Here is a 15,511-nt window from a genome sequence, read left to right as displayed (position 1 = left end):
GGGAGAGAGACAGAGAGAGAGAAAAACATTGATGTGAAGGAGACACATCGATTGGTTGCCTCCCACACTGCAACCTAGGTACATGCCCTTGACTGGAATCGAACCCAAGACCCTTCAGTCCATGGGCCGAAGCTCTATCCACTGAGAAAACTGGCCAGGCAGGGGCTTGAACTTTTTTTTTTTTAATATATTTTTATTGATCTTAGGTTGAGAGAGGGAGGTAGAAACATCAATGATGAGAAAGAATCATTGATCGCTGCCTCCTGCACGCCCCCCACTGGGGATCGAGCCCACAACCCGGGCCTGTGCCCTTGACTGGAATCGAACCCGGGACCCTTCAGTCCACAGGCCGACACTCTATCCACTGAGCCAAACCGGCCAGGGCAGGGGTTTGAAGTCTTAACAGGCTGCTGCTGCTGCCTACAGGGCCTCCCCGCAGGCTGCACCCGCCCAGCAGGGGGAGCTCTTCTACCTCGAATGATCCCAGGCAGGCCCTTCCTTCCGGCTGCTGACTCTTCACCCAACAGATGAAGTAGGTGCTCAGAGGGCGGGTGGGTGTCCTTTCACCTCCTGTCACCGAGGGCAGGACACACTGTGCTCGGTCAGAAAGCCAGCCCAGGACCCCATTCCTCACCAGCAGGACAGACCCCCCCAGAGAGAGGGCGGGGCTCCATCAGTTCATGAAGCTTCATGTTCCTAAGTTGCTGTCTTCTTCCCATTGTCAAGGTCAGGCGGCCAGGAGGGCCTTTCTAAAGCAGACTTTACCGCACCTGTGTCGCTGTGTGTGTGTGTGTGGGTGGTGTGTGCAGGTGTGTGCAGGTATGTGCGAAGCTACACATCCACCTCCTAAACGCCGAGTCATAGGAACGAGTTTAGCCCACGTGCTCGGAGCGACGGAGCCGTGAGCACTCCCACCGTCAGGAGACTCGCGTGCCCGTGGGCACGGGCACTGCCACCAGCCGACTCTCCCTGCTGCCCACAGCCCGCCGTGGTCAGCCCACGTGACCATCACATGAAACGGAGGTGACACAGCTTCTGAAAGGCCCGTTACACCTTTTCAAGGAACCCGGCGGCCCACGTGGAGTTCTCGCCTCTCTGCTGGGTGTGCTTGGAGACCGAAGTCCAGGTGCGGTTATTTAAAAAGCGTGAACCTCAGAAAATAGGCCAAAATAAGAAGGCAACGTGGAGAAGGAAAGCTCACATGGACTTTTTAAAACGTTAACTATACAGTCTTTTATTTCGAGGTTGAAAAAAAACCCCTTAAATTACTAGGAAAATATTTACAGGATTAATTCCGCTTTAAGCCGGGGACTGGCTGTGAAGGCACTCAGGGTCCCTGCTGGGCCAGCGGGCGGTGACGGACAGGCGACAGGGCCTGTGGAGTCCAGGAGCGGCCCGGCTCCTGCCTGCGGGTCCGACGGGGGAGCTCACCAGAGAGCCCGCGCCACTTGCTAACAACGAATGACAGGCCTTCTTAGTGTTTAAGAGAAACCATTTTGGGGGGCTATCTCTGTAGAATCATTCGTAAAATGGTACGATTAGAAAATTCTTAAAGAAAAAAGTAAACGTGTCTTCCCCAACAAGGGCCGGTGGCCCTGTCCACCGTGGGGACTTGGAGTCCTGGGCTTGGCAAGTCCTGACAGGAGCAGGTGAGCGGCTGGGTTCAGTTCTGCTCCAGCTCCCGCAGGCTGGGTGGCGTGGGCTCGGTCCCGCTCCAGCTCCCGCAGGCTGGGCCGACAGCGCTTTGGGTCAAAGTGTTGGGGGAGCGCCCTCTGCTCTGGAGAGCACCCTCTGCTCCTGCTCTGGAGACGAGACTTCGGACACCGATTCCCAGGCATCGTCCTCGGCCGGGCTGTCCTGGTCCAGGGCCTCCAGGATGTGCTGAGCCGGGTCCTTTAAGTACTGGGAGAGGTGGACACGACACCGTAATGAGTTTACCAGCTCGAAACCCAGACCTCGGGCTCCAGTCTCAGTCGGCACCGTCGTGTGTTCCTCAGGTTCACTTCCTATGCTGTCCCCGAGGAACCACTTCCACACCCTGAGCACCACTCGGCCTGCGCCTGCCTGGCCGCTCTGACCCGGTCAGACCCTGATGGTGACCAAGGAGGTCTCTCTCCGAACAAGCCGGGCCTGCCCGCTGCACTGGGCGCGTTGTGGGGACTCATCCTAGCACAGTGATGGCGAACCTATGTCACCTCTGACACGCAAACTCATTTTTTTGGTTGATTTTTCTTTGTTAAATGGCATTTAAATATATAAAATAAATATCAAAAATATAAGTCTTTGTTTTACTATGGTTGCAAATATCAAAAAAATTTCTATATGTGACACAGCACCAGAGTTAAGTTAGGGTTTTTCAAAATGCTGACACGCCGAGCTCAAAAGGTTCGCCATCACTGTCCTAGCAGGTCGCGGACTGGTTCCCAGCGAAGGAGCACGCGGGACCTCTCGGTCGGCGACGGGAGAGCAGGCTCGCTGGCCGCCCGGAAGCAAATGCTCGGACGTATTCCATCAGCTTCTAACCCTACACGTCCCGACTGAGCTCAGGGCCCGGCCGCCTCCCGGAGCCTTGGGGGCTGGGGCTGGGCAGGGAAACAAGATTTCCCTCAAGAGCCCCCCAACCTTTCTGTCGCGGGCCTTTGCCATATAGTAACCCCCTCCAACCTGGTGTGCAAAGCCTTGTGCCCACAGCTCTGGGTGCGTTCACTCTAGAAAAATCCCCAGTGCACACGTCTGCCCGGAACGCACGCTCCTTCCTTGACCTCTGTCTCTGCTGCTCGCATCCCAGCCAGGCCCCCAGCGTCCCCAGAAAGCACAGGCGCTGTGTTGCCTGAGAGAAGGCCCTCCTGCCTCCAGCTCCTGGCCAGGTCGCCGTTTTGGCTGACCCGGTGCCGTTAAATTTTTTTAAATTGTGGTAACAGACACATAACGTAAAAGCGATCACGCACCGTCGTTAAGCGTAAGGCTTAGCAGTGTCGAGTACCACCGCTCCCCTCCATCTCAGTAACTTCCATTTTACAAAACAGACACGCTGTCCCCACTGAACGCGGACTCGCCGTCCCCACCCTTCTCCACTGTCTGAACTTGAGGACCTGAAGTGCCTCACGCCAGTGGAGTCACGTGGTTTTCGTCTTTCTGTGATTGGCTGGCTCAGCTCACTGGCCCGATGCCCTCCAGGCCCGTCCATGCCACAGCGGGGTCAGAGGGTCAGAGCTCCTTCAAGGCGGAGTGGTGTTCTATTGTGTGCGTGTATCACATGCTTATACCCCGTCCCCCGCCCCCCGCCCCAGCTCAGGGGCTGTGACTAAGGCTGCTGGCACGGGTACAGAGCCCGCACCTCTTCTAGCTCTCATCTCTGTCCCTGGTCGTCCCCACCCGTCACCCTCCCACCGGCGCGCGCACATGTACCTCTCCTATCTGCGCCGGGATGCTCGGCGGGGAGCGGAAACAGTGCTTGATCAGGTCCCGGAACCTCAGGATCAGGAAGACGCAGGCACCCGCCAGCCCGGCCAGCGACAGGAAGGTGGCCACGGCGACCAGGACCACGCGCTGCAGCTTGGTGGAGGCTGAAGAGGACACGCGGTGACCGAGAGGACCGCCCCGTGACACAAACATGGGGTCATCTTCTCCTGCCCACCGTGTCCCTGTCCCGGGGCCCTCCCCGCCCCACATGCTCAATCAGTAGCTAGTGAGGCAGCCCCAAGCCAAGCCGAGGCCGGGGGCGTGGCTGCTGGCAGCCCTCAGCACCAGCTCGCTCCCCTCCCCTCTGGCTCTCCCCCTACCATGGCCCTTCCCCTAATCCGTGCTCCCCAATTTCACTATTTTAGGGGCATCCTTTTCACAGCTCAGAAAGGGCACCAGAAGGCACATCTTACCGTCTGCTGCTGTCTCGTGACAAGACACGTTGCTAAAGTGCCCGGGCCTGCTGAGGTCCTGGGACTTCCAGAGCAGGTGGGCCTGGACCCGGAGGCAGTACTGGCGCAGGGGCTGCAGGTCCCGCAGCACGATGGAGCTGTCCCTGAAGGGGCCTTTCACCTGCGGAGGAGCCCGACAGCCCAGTGAGCGCCCTGATCAGGGAGGCGTGTGGGAAAGGTTTCATGCTGGACACCTGCTTCCTGCCGGCAGTCTGCTTCTGGCACGTGCCAGGGAGAGGATGCCAACAGCACCAGCCCCAGTCACCCTGGGCACAGGTCTCCATGAGCTTCCCTGCAGACACTGACACGCCGGCATGGCACCTGGTTGTGACGAGGACTAAGTGTGTCCTGTGAGCCCATGGGGACAGGACTCCAGACGCTGTGCCTGTTTCCCCCTGGGCAGGGCGGCCACCGCTCCCCCTGCTGGCCCTGCCGCGTGTCCTTCCTCGGGGAGGCATCACGGCCCGGGCACAGCTGCGCCGAGTCCCGGGAGCCCCTGAGGGGGTCTGGGCTGCTCTTCGGGACCCCAGCAGACACAACCGGGCTGGAGGGGCTGGTGGCTTTCGGGGTCCTCTCAGCTCTCGAGCCTTGTGCTCACAGAAGCCCAAAGTTCAGGCGCTCTGGTTGGAGGGGGAGAGGGGCTTGGGCCCCCGGTTCCCACGCAGCTGCTTCACTCCCACCCGAGGAACTGCAGCCCGAGTGGCCCGCGACGGACCTGCTGCAGGTGGCGGGAGCGTGCGCGTTCCTGGAGGCCCCGTCCTCAGCACGGGCAGCCCGTGGTCAGGGCGCCCGGCTCCCGCCTGCTTTCCCAGGCCTCTGGATCCCAGGGCCAAGATCCTGGCCGCAGGCCTGGGAAACGACACCCTTCTGCTTCCCCCTGCGCCCCGAGCCTGTTCTTAGTGGGTTTGCCTCCCCCGGTGACGTCAGGCGCCCCACAACGCCAGGACGAGGAGGGCAAGTGTGAACGACGTGGGAGAAAAGCTGCGCGCGAGCAGGCCGAGGCCGGCGGGCACCCTGCACTGCCAGCTGGGAGCTGCTGGCCCCACGAGCAGGCCGAGGCCGGCGGGCACCCTGCACTGCCAGCTGGGAGCTGCTGGCCCCACGAGCAGGCCGAGGCCGGCGGGCACCCTGCACTGCCAGCTGGGAGCTGCTGGCCCCACGAGCAGGCCGAGGCCGGCGGGCACCCTGCACTGGCCGCTGGGAGCTGCTGGCCCCGCGAACAGGCCGAGGCTGGCGGGCACCCTGCACTGGCAGCTGGGAGCTGCTGGCCCCACGAGCAGGCCCGAGGCCGGCGGGCGCCCTGCACTGGCAGCTGGGAGCTGCTGGCCCCGCGAACAGGCCGAGGCCGGCGGGCGCCCTGCACTGGCCGCTGGGAGCTGCTGGCCCCGGGCAGCCTGAACCTCTGGCTCCTCTCTGTGTAGCAGGTCAGTGGGAAGGTGAAATGAGATGATGCATCTAAGACGCCTGCCCGTGCCAGACGTGAGGAAAGCTCTTGCTCAACACAGCTCTTACTGTAAGATTACAGTAACGTTGAAATTAAGAAACCGTGATGTTCACAGACAAGGAACCTCATTACATGCACCCTGGCAGCCAGGCCCCGGGGTGAGATGACAGAGCCGTCCTTCTCCACCTGCATCGCCCAGCAGGGACCAGGCCCTCCGGTCCGACCGCTCTGTCCACGGAATCCCCGCCTCAGTCCCTTGTCACGTGAGCTTCTGACGGGTCCACGCATGTCCCGTTCTCCAGTGGGCCCCGCCTGCTCACACCTACTGCCCCTCCTCCCAGCGGACTCCTCGCCTGCTCACAGGAGCCTCTGCAAACCGTTCAAACCAGAGGAACTTAAACAGTTAAACCTGGCGGCTGGCGTGGTGGATTCCTTGTAGAGACTGACCCACTAGAACCTTCTCCAAACTCCAGAGCATGGCAGAGGCGCCACAAGCCCTGTGTCAGCAAAGCCTGGGCCCCGGGGATGGGAGCGGTGGGACAGAGGGACCCCCCAGTGGAGGGCGGAAGGGAGCCACCGAGTGAGGGGAGGAACAGGCCTGCAGGAGGCGGAGCAGAGCCGGCTCAGGTCTCAGGCAGCCGGTCCTCGTTCATTTTCTTTTCTAATCCTCACCTGAGGATATTTTCCCACTGATTTTTAGAGAAAGTGGAAGAGAGAGGGAAAGAGAGAGAGGAACATCGATGCGAGAGAAACACATCGATTGGCTGCCTCCTGCTTGCACCCCGACCAGGGCCTGGGCCGGGGAGGAGCCTGCAACCGAGGTATGTGCCCTTGACCAGAGTCGAACCCAGAATGATCTGCAGGCCAACAATCTATCCACTGAGCCACACCAGCCGGGATGTCCTTGCCATTTTAACATCTACCTTCTTTCCCTGTATCAGAAACTCCAAGCAAAGAACATAAAAACATTTAAAAATGCGCTTGCCTGTGGGATTCCGGTCTTTTCCCAGTAACGGACGTAATACAGAAACGTAACCATGGAGGGGTCCGCGATGTTGAAGGGCGGGGACAGCTTGATGACCAGGGAGCCTTCTCCTGGGGTCACCCAGACGTGTCCTGGAGGCCCGATGGTCACTGAAACAGAATCACCAACAGAAACAAAACTATGTTAGCATATGCACGTCGCACTGTATTATACGTAACGTGTGCAGGCATTCAGTGTTCTATATACGGCCTGTGCGCGCACACAGCCATTTACAGGTGCAACACGGTAGCATTTGGGCTCACGAGACACCGGAGGCTGCTCCGGCACGAGTCCAGAAAACCGGGGTTCTTGTCCCAAAAGAGGAGAAAATGGGTTCACAGTCAAGGAAACAAAATCGAACCCGACATGATCAAGGAGAATGATCTGGACACTTTGGAACTGCGTCGAGCGGAGGTGCTGTGGGCAGCGGTGCCTCTCGGCTGGCCCAGCAGTCCCTGCAGCAGCCTCGGTTCCTGGGAAGCCGGGGGTCAGGCAGGGCCCAGCTCTTGAGGTTATTTTTATTTTATTATTTTTTAAAAATATATATTTTATTGATTTTTACAGAGAGGAAGGGAGAGAGATAGAGAGTTAGAAACATCGATGAGAGAGAAACATTGATCAGCCGCCTCCTGCACACCCCCCACTGGGGATGTGCCCACAACCAAGGTACATGCCCTTGACTGGAATCGATCCTGGGACCCTTCAGTCTGAAGGCCGACGCTCTAGCCAAACCGGTTACGGCTCTTGAGGTTATTTTTAATCATTTTGCTTTTGGGGGAGGAGGGCTTCTGGGCAGCAGCTCCATGGGGGGAACCGGGCGGGTTTCACTTCAGGGTTGGGAGGAGAAGTTGAGTCTGTGGGGCGGGGCCCGCCGGCCCCAAATGTCACAGCTGAGGTTCTTGGAAGTGGCCCAGCCAAGTTCCTTCCTGCCTTCTTCCTGCCCCGACCCCAGGTTTATGGCTTAAAAATCAGGGCACCCGGCTGGGGCTGAGCACCCAGGGGCCTTTGTAAACATGGCAGGTACAGGCAGGGTGGGGGCAGCCAGAGCCGGGGGAGGGCAGTGCCCATGAGGACAGGGGGCATGGGGTGCGTAGAGAGCACCTGGGAAGGCACATGGGCATTTCTGTAATTACTGTCGGCTGAATCCAGTGGCGTTGGCAGAGCCACGTCCTGGAAACACACCTTGCCAGAGGCAGGTGTGTTGTCAGCCTGACCTTCAGCCCAGGTGCCAGGGGGTGGGTAAATCCAGCCAAGCACCAGGAACAAACACGATTATCCAGGCTCAGCCAGGAGTGATGATGACAAAGAAGCCACAAGAATGCACATAATCTCCTTTGTCTTGGGCTTTAGTAAAACTTCCTGCTATTTTGCTGTATAAAATAAACTCGCTGTATTGGCTCTGGGTCACTGTCTCTCCATCAGAGGACACCTGTCCCACCGGCCCCAGCTTTTTCCTTCTATCTCTGTCTCTTTCTTTCATTTTCTCAATCCCCAGCAGCCCCTACTCAGGAACGGGACCGCTCTCTAGCCACGCTGGACGCGGAAAAGGGAAATATTTACAGGGTTGGAGGAGGTAAGCTCCTCTAACAGAGACTTAGAGGTACAGAGACTAAGAGAGACAGAGAGGACAGAGATGGGGATAGAAAGAGTGACAGGAAGAGAGACTGAGAGAAAGCAAGAGAGAGAATGAGACAGAGAAAGATTCACAAAGAAGAGAGACAGAAAGATGGAGTCCTGCTCTGTATGAGTCAGCGGGCTGGGGGGTGGGGGGGCGGGGCTCGCACGGGATGTGCAGTGTGACGGTAAGTGCATCGTTGTGTTGCACGAGCTGGTCATGCAGCACCAGCTCCTTCAGAGACCCGAACAGGCTGTCGGGCTCGCAAAACCCAAGCCAGCGGCCAAGCGGTAGATGACAGCGCTGGGTATCGCCGTCCACCCCCACCGAGCAGGCACAGCAGCCCCGCTGGCTGCTCTCAGGGATGAGGAAGGAACCATCCCGCCTGCCGTCCAGCATTTCCTTGGCCTGCGTGCGGTGGATCTTGCCCACATGCCAGGTTCGCTCCTCGTGGTGGGGGAGGGCACGCTCAGGCTCCTGTGTGATTCCCAAGCACTCATTGATTTTCTTCCGCCGGGCGCCTTTCTGGAGGAGCCGTATCAAATTCTGGTCTCCAATCGTGCGCAGCTGCACGAGGTCTGGCTCCAGGCTGCTCATGCGCTGATCCATCTCCCGGCTGTCAGAGGCCCGTGTCCGCAGCTCCTGTTCCCGCTTCGTGCGGCTCTCGTGGATCCCGGCGATGTGAGGCTTGCGCCCTTCTGAGCTCAGCAGGATCCTCTGCATCTCTTTTCACTGCCCTCTCGCCAAGCGCTCCAGGTCCTCCTTGCTGGCTTCTCTGGGGTCCGGCCCTGCTCTTCCACGATCTTGATGGTCTCACTGAGGCTGCGATTGCAATGCTTCCTCTGTGCTCCTGGGGGTGCGTGTGCTCCTCCTAGGCCGGTCCTACTCGCGGCTTGTCCTCCGCTTCAAACCAAGGTAACATTCTGATCTTCCTCCCCACAAGGCAACAGCAAACCTCAATCGACACAATTTCCCACCAGAAGTCACATCCAAACACGGCGAGACTGAGGCCTATAGGGCCGACTATGCACATGCGCAGTAGCAGGCTCACGTTCTAGCGGTGGGCGCCCAGGCATCCTCCACAATCCCACAATCCTCTAGGCGCCCAGGCGTCCTCCATAATCCCACAATCCTCTGGGCGCCCAGGCGTCCTCCACAATCCCACAATCCTCTGGTCGCCCAGGCGTCCTCCACAATCCCACAATCCTCTGGTCGCCCAGGCGTCCTCCACAATCCCACAATCCTCTGGGCGCCCAGGCGGTCCTCCACAATCCCACAATCCTCTAGGTGCCCAGGCATCCTCCACAATCCCACAATTCTCTAGGCGCCCAGGCGTCCTCCACCATCCCACAATCCTCTAGGGGCCCAGGTGTCCTCCACAATCCCACAATCCTCTAGGCGCCCAGGCGTCCGTCCTCCACAATCCCACAATCCTCTGGGCGCCCAGGCGTCCTCCACAATCCCACAATCCTCTGGTCACACACTTCGGGTTTCTCTCCTCAAGTGGTGTTTCCTTTGGTCGGTCGTGTTGCAACGTCCAGGGCCTCTGGTTGGAGAGGATTTTCTGTTCTGGCGTTGACAGCTGTTTGCTATTTGGAATCAGTGAAGTTTCGGGAGCACAGCCGCTGCCGTGAACACGTCGGTCCCACGCGCACTCATGAAACAGCCGCCCGCTCAGTCCAGTCCCGGTTCGCAGGGAGGAAGGTACGGTGCTGGGCCGTTTCCAATCGGCTCTTCCTCTTCCGTCCCCAGCACACCCCACACCTACCCCGGCGACCACCCCAACCCGCGGACCCTTAAGACCTCCCCCCCATTTCTTCGACTTTCCCCATCCAGCTCGCACCCTATCGCGTTGCCTAGGGGCGCCCCTGACCGCTCCCTGGGGGGCGGGGCCAGCCTGGGCGAGAGGCCGTGTGTTCTGGTCTCTGGTCGTTACGGTAGCTGGCTTTTTGTATATATATATATAGATTATTTTTTTTGTTAAACCTCACACGAGGATATTCTTCCTTTGATTTTTTAGAGAGTGTGGAAGGGAGGGGAAGAGACAGAGAGGAACATCAGTGTGAGACACACACCCATTGGCTGCCTCCTGCCCCTGACGGACTGGGGTCCAGCCTGCAACCGAGGTCCGTGCCCTTGACCGGAATTGAGCCCAAGGACCCTGCAGTCCTCAGGCTGAGGCTCTATCTATCCACTGAGCCCACCGGCTAGAGCACTACCTCTTACCATCATTCCACACGAATACCGCCCCGAGTCCCGCCCAGTTCCCAGAACCACGGCGCTCAGCAGAGCCCGGGGACAGGCTGCCGACCAGGACAGCAGGCCGCTCCGGCTGAAAGGCCGTGTGCCAGCCAGGGCCACGCTGCCCGCTGCAATCCCGCGAGGTTCCTGGAAGACACGCCGCCGTGATCAGGTTCCAGAGAAGCCGAGAGGAAGGCTAACCAAGGTCATTTTCATGCGACGGGAAAAGACCTCGGTGGCCCTTCCCTACCGTGTACATCTTGTTCTGTAACTGCACGCGCCTTCAAATCCACTTGTCTCCCAGCTTATCAGGATCCAATGCCGAAATATCATCACTGGGAAATATTACCACCAAAGTCTACTGGTCAAGGCTTTCCATGCACTTCACAGGCCAGCCAGGCCGTGACTCATGGTGCTATAAACGAATGACAACACCATCAAGCAAGCATTTAAACTGCAATCTGGCCAGCGTTGCTCAGTAATTAGAGCCTCGTGGCACACCAAAGGGTCTTGGGATTTGATTCCCAGTCAAGGGCACACACCTGGGTTGTGGGTGCATGTGGGAGGCAACCAATTGATGTCTCTCCCCCCCCCCCCCCCAACTCTGAAAAAGCAATGGAAAAAATATCCTCAGGTGAGGATTAACAATAAATAAATAAACTGTACAATTAACCAAATGAACTCCAGGAACAGTGCAGGTCTGGCCCTCCAAGCTCAAAGAGGCTGCTTATGCAGACGTCACACACGCAGACATCATACAGGCAGATGTCACACATGCAGACATCATACAGGCAGACATCACACATGCAGACAACATGCATGCAGGTGTCACACATGCAGACGTCACACATGCAGACAGCACACACGCAGATGATCACAGCGCTGCGAGAGGCTGTGTTCATGACAGTGGCCTGACTCCCCTTGCCCTGCGCGCTCCCCTGGGGGGGTCAGGCGTATGGTCAGCAGCCTCCTCTCTATGCCGAGTCACCAGTCCCTACGGGCTTCCCCTGCGCCCTCCGAGCACCTGCTCTGCTGGAGGAGCTGATCCTGACGGGACAGGGACAGGGGGGCCGGCCCGCTGCGGGCGAGAGGAGGTGGCAACGGGCCGCGAGCGACAGCTCACTCACGGACCCTGCTCGCAGGTGCTGCCACCAGCTTCCCTTTTATTTTTATCTATTTATTTTTAAAATATGTTGTTTATTGATTTTAGAGAGAGGGGAAGGGAGAGGGAGAGATAGAAACATCAATGAGAGAGAAATATCACGGACCGGCTGCCTCCTGCATGTCCCCCGCAGGGAATCAAGCCTACAACCCTAGCATGTGCCCTGACTGGGAATCGAACTGGTGACCTCTTGGTTCTGGGTCGATGCTCAACAGCTGAGCTATAGCGCCGGGCTCCAGCTTCCCTTTTTCAGAGCAATGGCTGGGGCCCCTGCTGCTCGGGCACCCTCCGCAAGGCAGTCTCTAGACCAGCGGTTCTCAACCTTCCTAATGCCGAGACCCTTTAATACAGTTCCTCATGCTGTGGTGACCCCCAATTTCATTGTTACAAATTGAACATAATTAAAGCATAGTGATGAATCACAAAAACAATATGTAATTATATATGTGTTTTCCGATGGTCTTAGGCGACCCCTGTGAAAGGGTCGTTCAACCCCCAAAGGGGTCGAGACCCACAGGTTGAGAACTGCTGACTCTAGACTTTTCCGTGACTTACCCACGGGAGAGGCGTGGGGTCTGGGAACCAGCCCAGACCAAGCACTTAAATTGCTGCCACGTCTGCGCCCAAAGACCTGCCCTTCTGCAGGGCGTCCCCGGCCTGGATTCTATCACCAACTGACAAGCCGTCTCCTGAGGGACCCGGGCCTTTGCTCAGCGCTGACCACTGGGACTGGCTGTGGACAGCAGTGGCCCTGTCCTGAGCGACTACACACCAGGCAGCATGGACGTCACCGTGTCCATCAGATGGCACAGCAGCCACAGGAGGTGACCCCACGGCCCAGACCAGGAAACGAAGCCCAGTGACAGCCAATGAGTGGCAGAGCTGGGCTGTGAACCTGGTCTATGTGGCAGCTCCTTCCACCTCTAGCGCTGGGGACCATCGTCACGCTGCTCGCTCATCCCCCTCCACCTGTGGGGACGGCAGCAATGGGGTCAGCTGCCCCTGCACGGCCCCCACTGGGGAGGAGCAAGCCCGCAACCCGGCATGTGCCCTGCCCGGAACCGAACCCTGACCTCCAGGGTCAAGGCTCAGCCATTGAGCCACACCGGCCGGGCCTCTCTGGATTATTCTGATTGAATCTCAGACATTACATCATCTTCTCTGTAAATACTTCAGTATGTATCTCTAAACAATAGGACCCCTTTTAAAAAACAAACGAAATACCATTCTAACTAACACCTGACACAGATGAATAATAACGGCTTAACGTATCGTCAGATCCAGTGGCCGGCAAACTCATTAGTCAGCAGAGCCAGATATCAACAGTACAACGACTGAAATTTCTTTTGAGAGCCACATTTTTTAAACTTAACCTATATAGGTAGGTACATTGTTATTCACTTAGTTAGGGCACTCCTAAGGCTGAGGAAGAGCCACACTCAAGGGGCCAAAGAGCCACATGTGGCTCGCGAGCCGCAGTTTGCCGACCACGGATCTAGGCAGTGGTCCCATCTCCCCAAGGGCCTCGCACCCGTTTGTTTACATCGGGATCCCCGTAACCTCCATACTTTGTGTTGCATGAACCACAGTCACGAGTGGAAAACGACCCCTCGAAGGAACACACGAGCAAGCAGGGACCGCCTGGGAGCACGTATTTCATCAGTCATTCAACAGGCATTCACTGTGCGTGTCCCACGTGCCAGGCACTGCCCATGCAGAATTAAAGTCTTTCTAGAACATAAAGGAAGCTGTGCCAGGTCAGGGGAGGGAGACCGAGCCGCCCACACGCCAGGACCCATCGGACGAGGCCAGCACACCTTTCAGTAAAGGCTGGAGCAAACCCTGGCTTTGCAGGCCAGACGTCCCGATGCAGCCAAGGCAGCTAACGCAGCCAGCTAGAAGCCGGTGTGGCTGCGGAGCAATAAAACTTTATTTATAAAGACAGGCGGTGGGCCGGGCTTGGCCTGTGGGCAGTAGTTTGCCAGGCCCTGGCCTAAGCAAATCGCAGGCCCTGAGCACCAGGTGGGCGGCCAGGCCCGGGGTCACACCCATCACAGCCAGCACCTGGGTGTGACCGTGTACCCACCTCTCTGCTGGTGGCTCAGGGTGAGAGGCAGGACCCGGACACAGCCCGGGGGAGAGGGACGCGAGGGGACGCTGACGGGCAGCCCGCGCTCACCGTTGCGGTAGTGCTGGAACCAGGGCACCAAGGCCCAGGCAGAGGCGCGCTCCGGCAGCCCCGGCAGCTCGGCCCGGACGCGCAGGGAGACGTTGAAGTAGCGCAGGAAACCCCGGGACAGGCCGGTGGGGGTGAAGTCACACTCGGTCGCCGAGATCTTCGAACAGTTCACCCCGACGCTGCTCACCGTGACGTCGGACCACTCGCGGCTGCTGGGGCTGGAACGACAAACGGAGCTCAGGTCCCAGAAGCGCTTCTCGCTGGCGCATCCCCCTCCTCGGGGCTGAATGTGACCACAGGCCGTACGTTTTCCCACTTACAGTGCGTGACTCTGACTCTCCGCGTATCCAACAGGGGGACCACCTGCGCACCACCCCACTCAGAAGGTTTCACCTCCCCGAGCCCGGTGCCCGTTAGCAGTCACCCCTTCTCCCCAGCCCCGGGCCCTAGGCAACCACCGACCTACTTCCTGTCTCTATGGACTCGCCTGTTCCGGACATTTCCTATAAATGGGTCATACACTGAGTCATCTTTCGTGAGAAGCTCTTTTCACTTAGCATGTTTTCGAGCGTGACATGTTGCAGCACTTGTCAGTATGTCAGCCCTTCTAATGGCTGAACAATGGCCCAATGACATCCCCTCGTAGGAGCACACGGCGTCTTGTTGGTCCACTCATCTTTTGATAGGCATGTGGGTGATTTCCGCTCATAATTATAGAAAGGCCTCAAAACTAAATTATTAGTGTAACTGAAATATCCCAAAAACGTTAAAGTATCTAAAACAAAGGAAAAGCAAAGCCCTTTCTCTTCATTGAATTTGCAACTGGAAACAAAAGCAGCCTAGAAGGTGTGGCCCAGTGGATAGAGCGCCGGCCTGCGGACTGAAGGCTCCAGGGTTCAATTCTGGTCAAGGGCACATGCCCGGGTTGCAGTCTCGATCCGCAGTAGAGAGCATGCAAGAGGCAGTCGATCAATGATTCTCTCTCATCATTGATGTTTCTATCTCTCTCTCTCCCTCTCCCTTCCTCTCTGAAATCAATAAAAACATATTAAAAACAAACAAACAAAAAAGCAGCCTGTGTGAGCTTTTAGAGGCCCCGTAACTTTTCCCAACAGGGACGTTCACAATCACCCCAGCCTTTTTCTTTTTCCAAAACCAGCCTCTATAATCTGAAATTTTCTACAAAATGCTTTCCGAAAGAAGGCAAGGTGAGATAAGGTGGTCTATACCAGGCAACTGTCAGAAGCTCTTAGAACATATTCTAACAGCCCTGGCCAGGTGGCTCCGTGGGCTGGAGCAGCATCCTGTACACCAAAAGGTTGCAGGTGTGATTCCCTGTCAGGGCACATAACCAAGTTTCGTGTTTAATCCCCAGTCAGAGTGTGTACGGGAAGCAGCAACTGATTAACTGATTGATATTTCTCTCTCATATCGATGTTCCTCTTTCTCTCCCTTCCCCTCTCTCTAAAACTAAAAAATCAATACACATCCTCGGTGAGGATAATCCTATATAATAAAAGCATAACATGCAAATCGACCGAACAGCGGAATAACCAGTTGGTGGGGGGCGGGGCTGGTGAGCGGGCAATGCCAGGCCAGCCAAGGCAAGTGCCAGTGGACAGAGGGAGCGGACAACGATCAGGGGGTGGCAACGACCAGAGGTGGCGGAGGGGCGATCACGGGTGGGCCCAGGCCAGCCACTCGCTGGCCCTCTCCGATCGGCCCACTGGTCGCCTCCCACAGAGGGAGGCCAGACTGCGGCTTAGGCCCATTCCCCAGGGTGAGCGGGCCTAAGCCGTCAGTCGGACATCCCCTGAGGGCTCCCGGACTCCAAGAGGGTACAGGCGGGCTGAGGGACGCCCCGAGTGCACAAATTTTTGTGCACCGGGCCTCTGGTGTGTGTGTGTGTGTGTGTGTGTGTGTGTGTATGTA

The 15,511-nt window shown here is 57.7% G+C and overlaps 1 protein-coding gene across 1 annotated transcript in view; it reads right to left on the bottom strand.

Annotated features, from left to right (window-relative positions):
• Positions 1 to 1,207: 1,207 nt before the first annotated feature.
• Positions 1,208 to 15,511, bottom strand: part of IFNGR2 (interferon gamma receptor 2) — a 20,186-nt gene continuing 5,882 nt past the window's right edge. The window contains exons 3-7 of the mRNA XM_023745595.1: positions 13,580 to 13,797; positions 6,344 to 6,492; positions 3,876 to 4,035; positions 3,409 to 3,566; positions 1,208 to 1,902 (exon numbers count right to left, since the gene is read on the bottom strand). Coding sequence (XP_023601363.1) covers positions 1,750 to 1,902; positions 3,409 to 3,566; positions 3,876 to 4,035; positions 6,344 to 6,492; positions 13,580 to 13,797 — 838 coding nt within the window. The 3' untranslated portion in view covers positions 1,208 to 1,749. The remainder of the gene's footprint in view (positions 1,903 to 3,408; positions 3,567 to 3,875; positions 4,036 to 6,343; positions 6,493 to 13,579; positions 13,798 to 15,511) is intronic.

The sequence above is a fragment of the Myotis lucifugus genome, unplaced genomic scaffold (assembly GCF_000147115.1).
Source record: "Myotis lucifugus unplaced genomic scaffold, Myoluc2.0 scaffold_557, whole genome shotgun sequence".
Taxonomy (NCBI): Eukaryota; Metazoa; Chordata; class Mammalia; order Chiroptera; family Vespertilionidae; genus Myotis; species Myotis lucifugus.
Note: the sequence above shows the minus strand (reverse complement) of the source record. Positions and strands in the feature narration are given on the sequence as shown.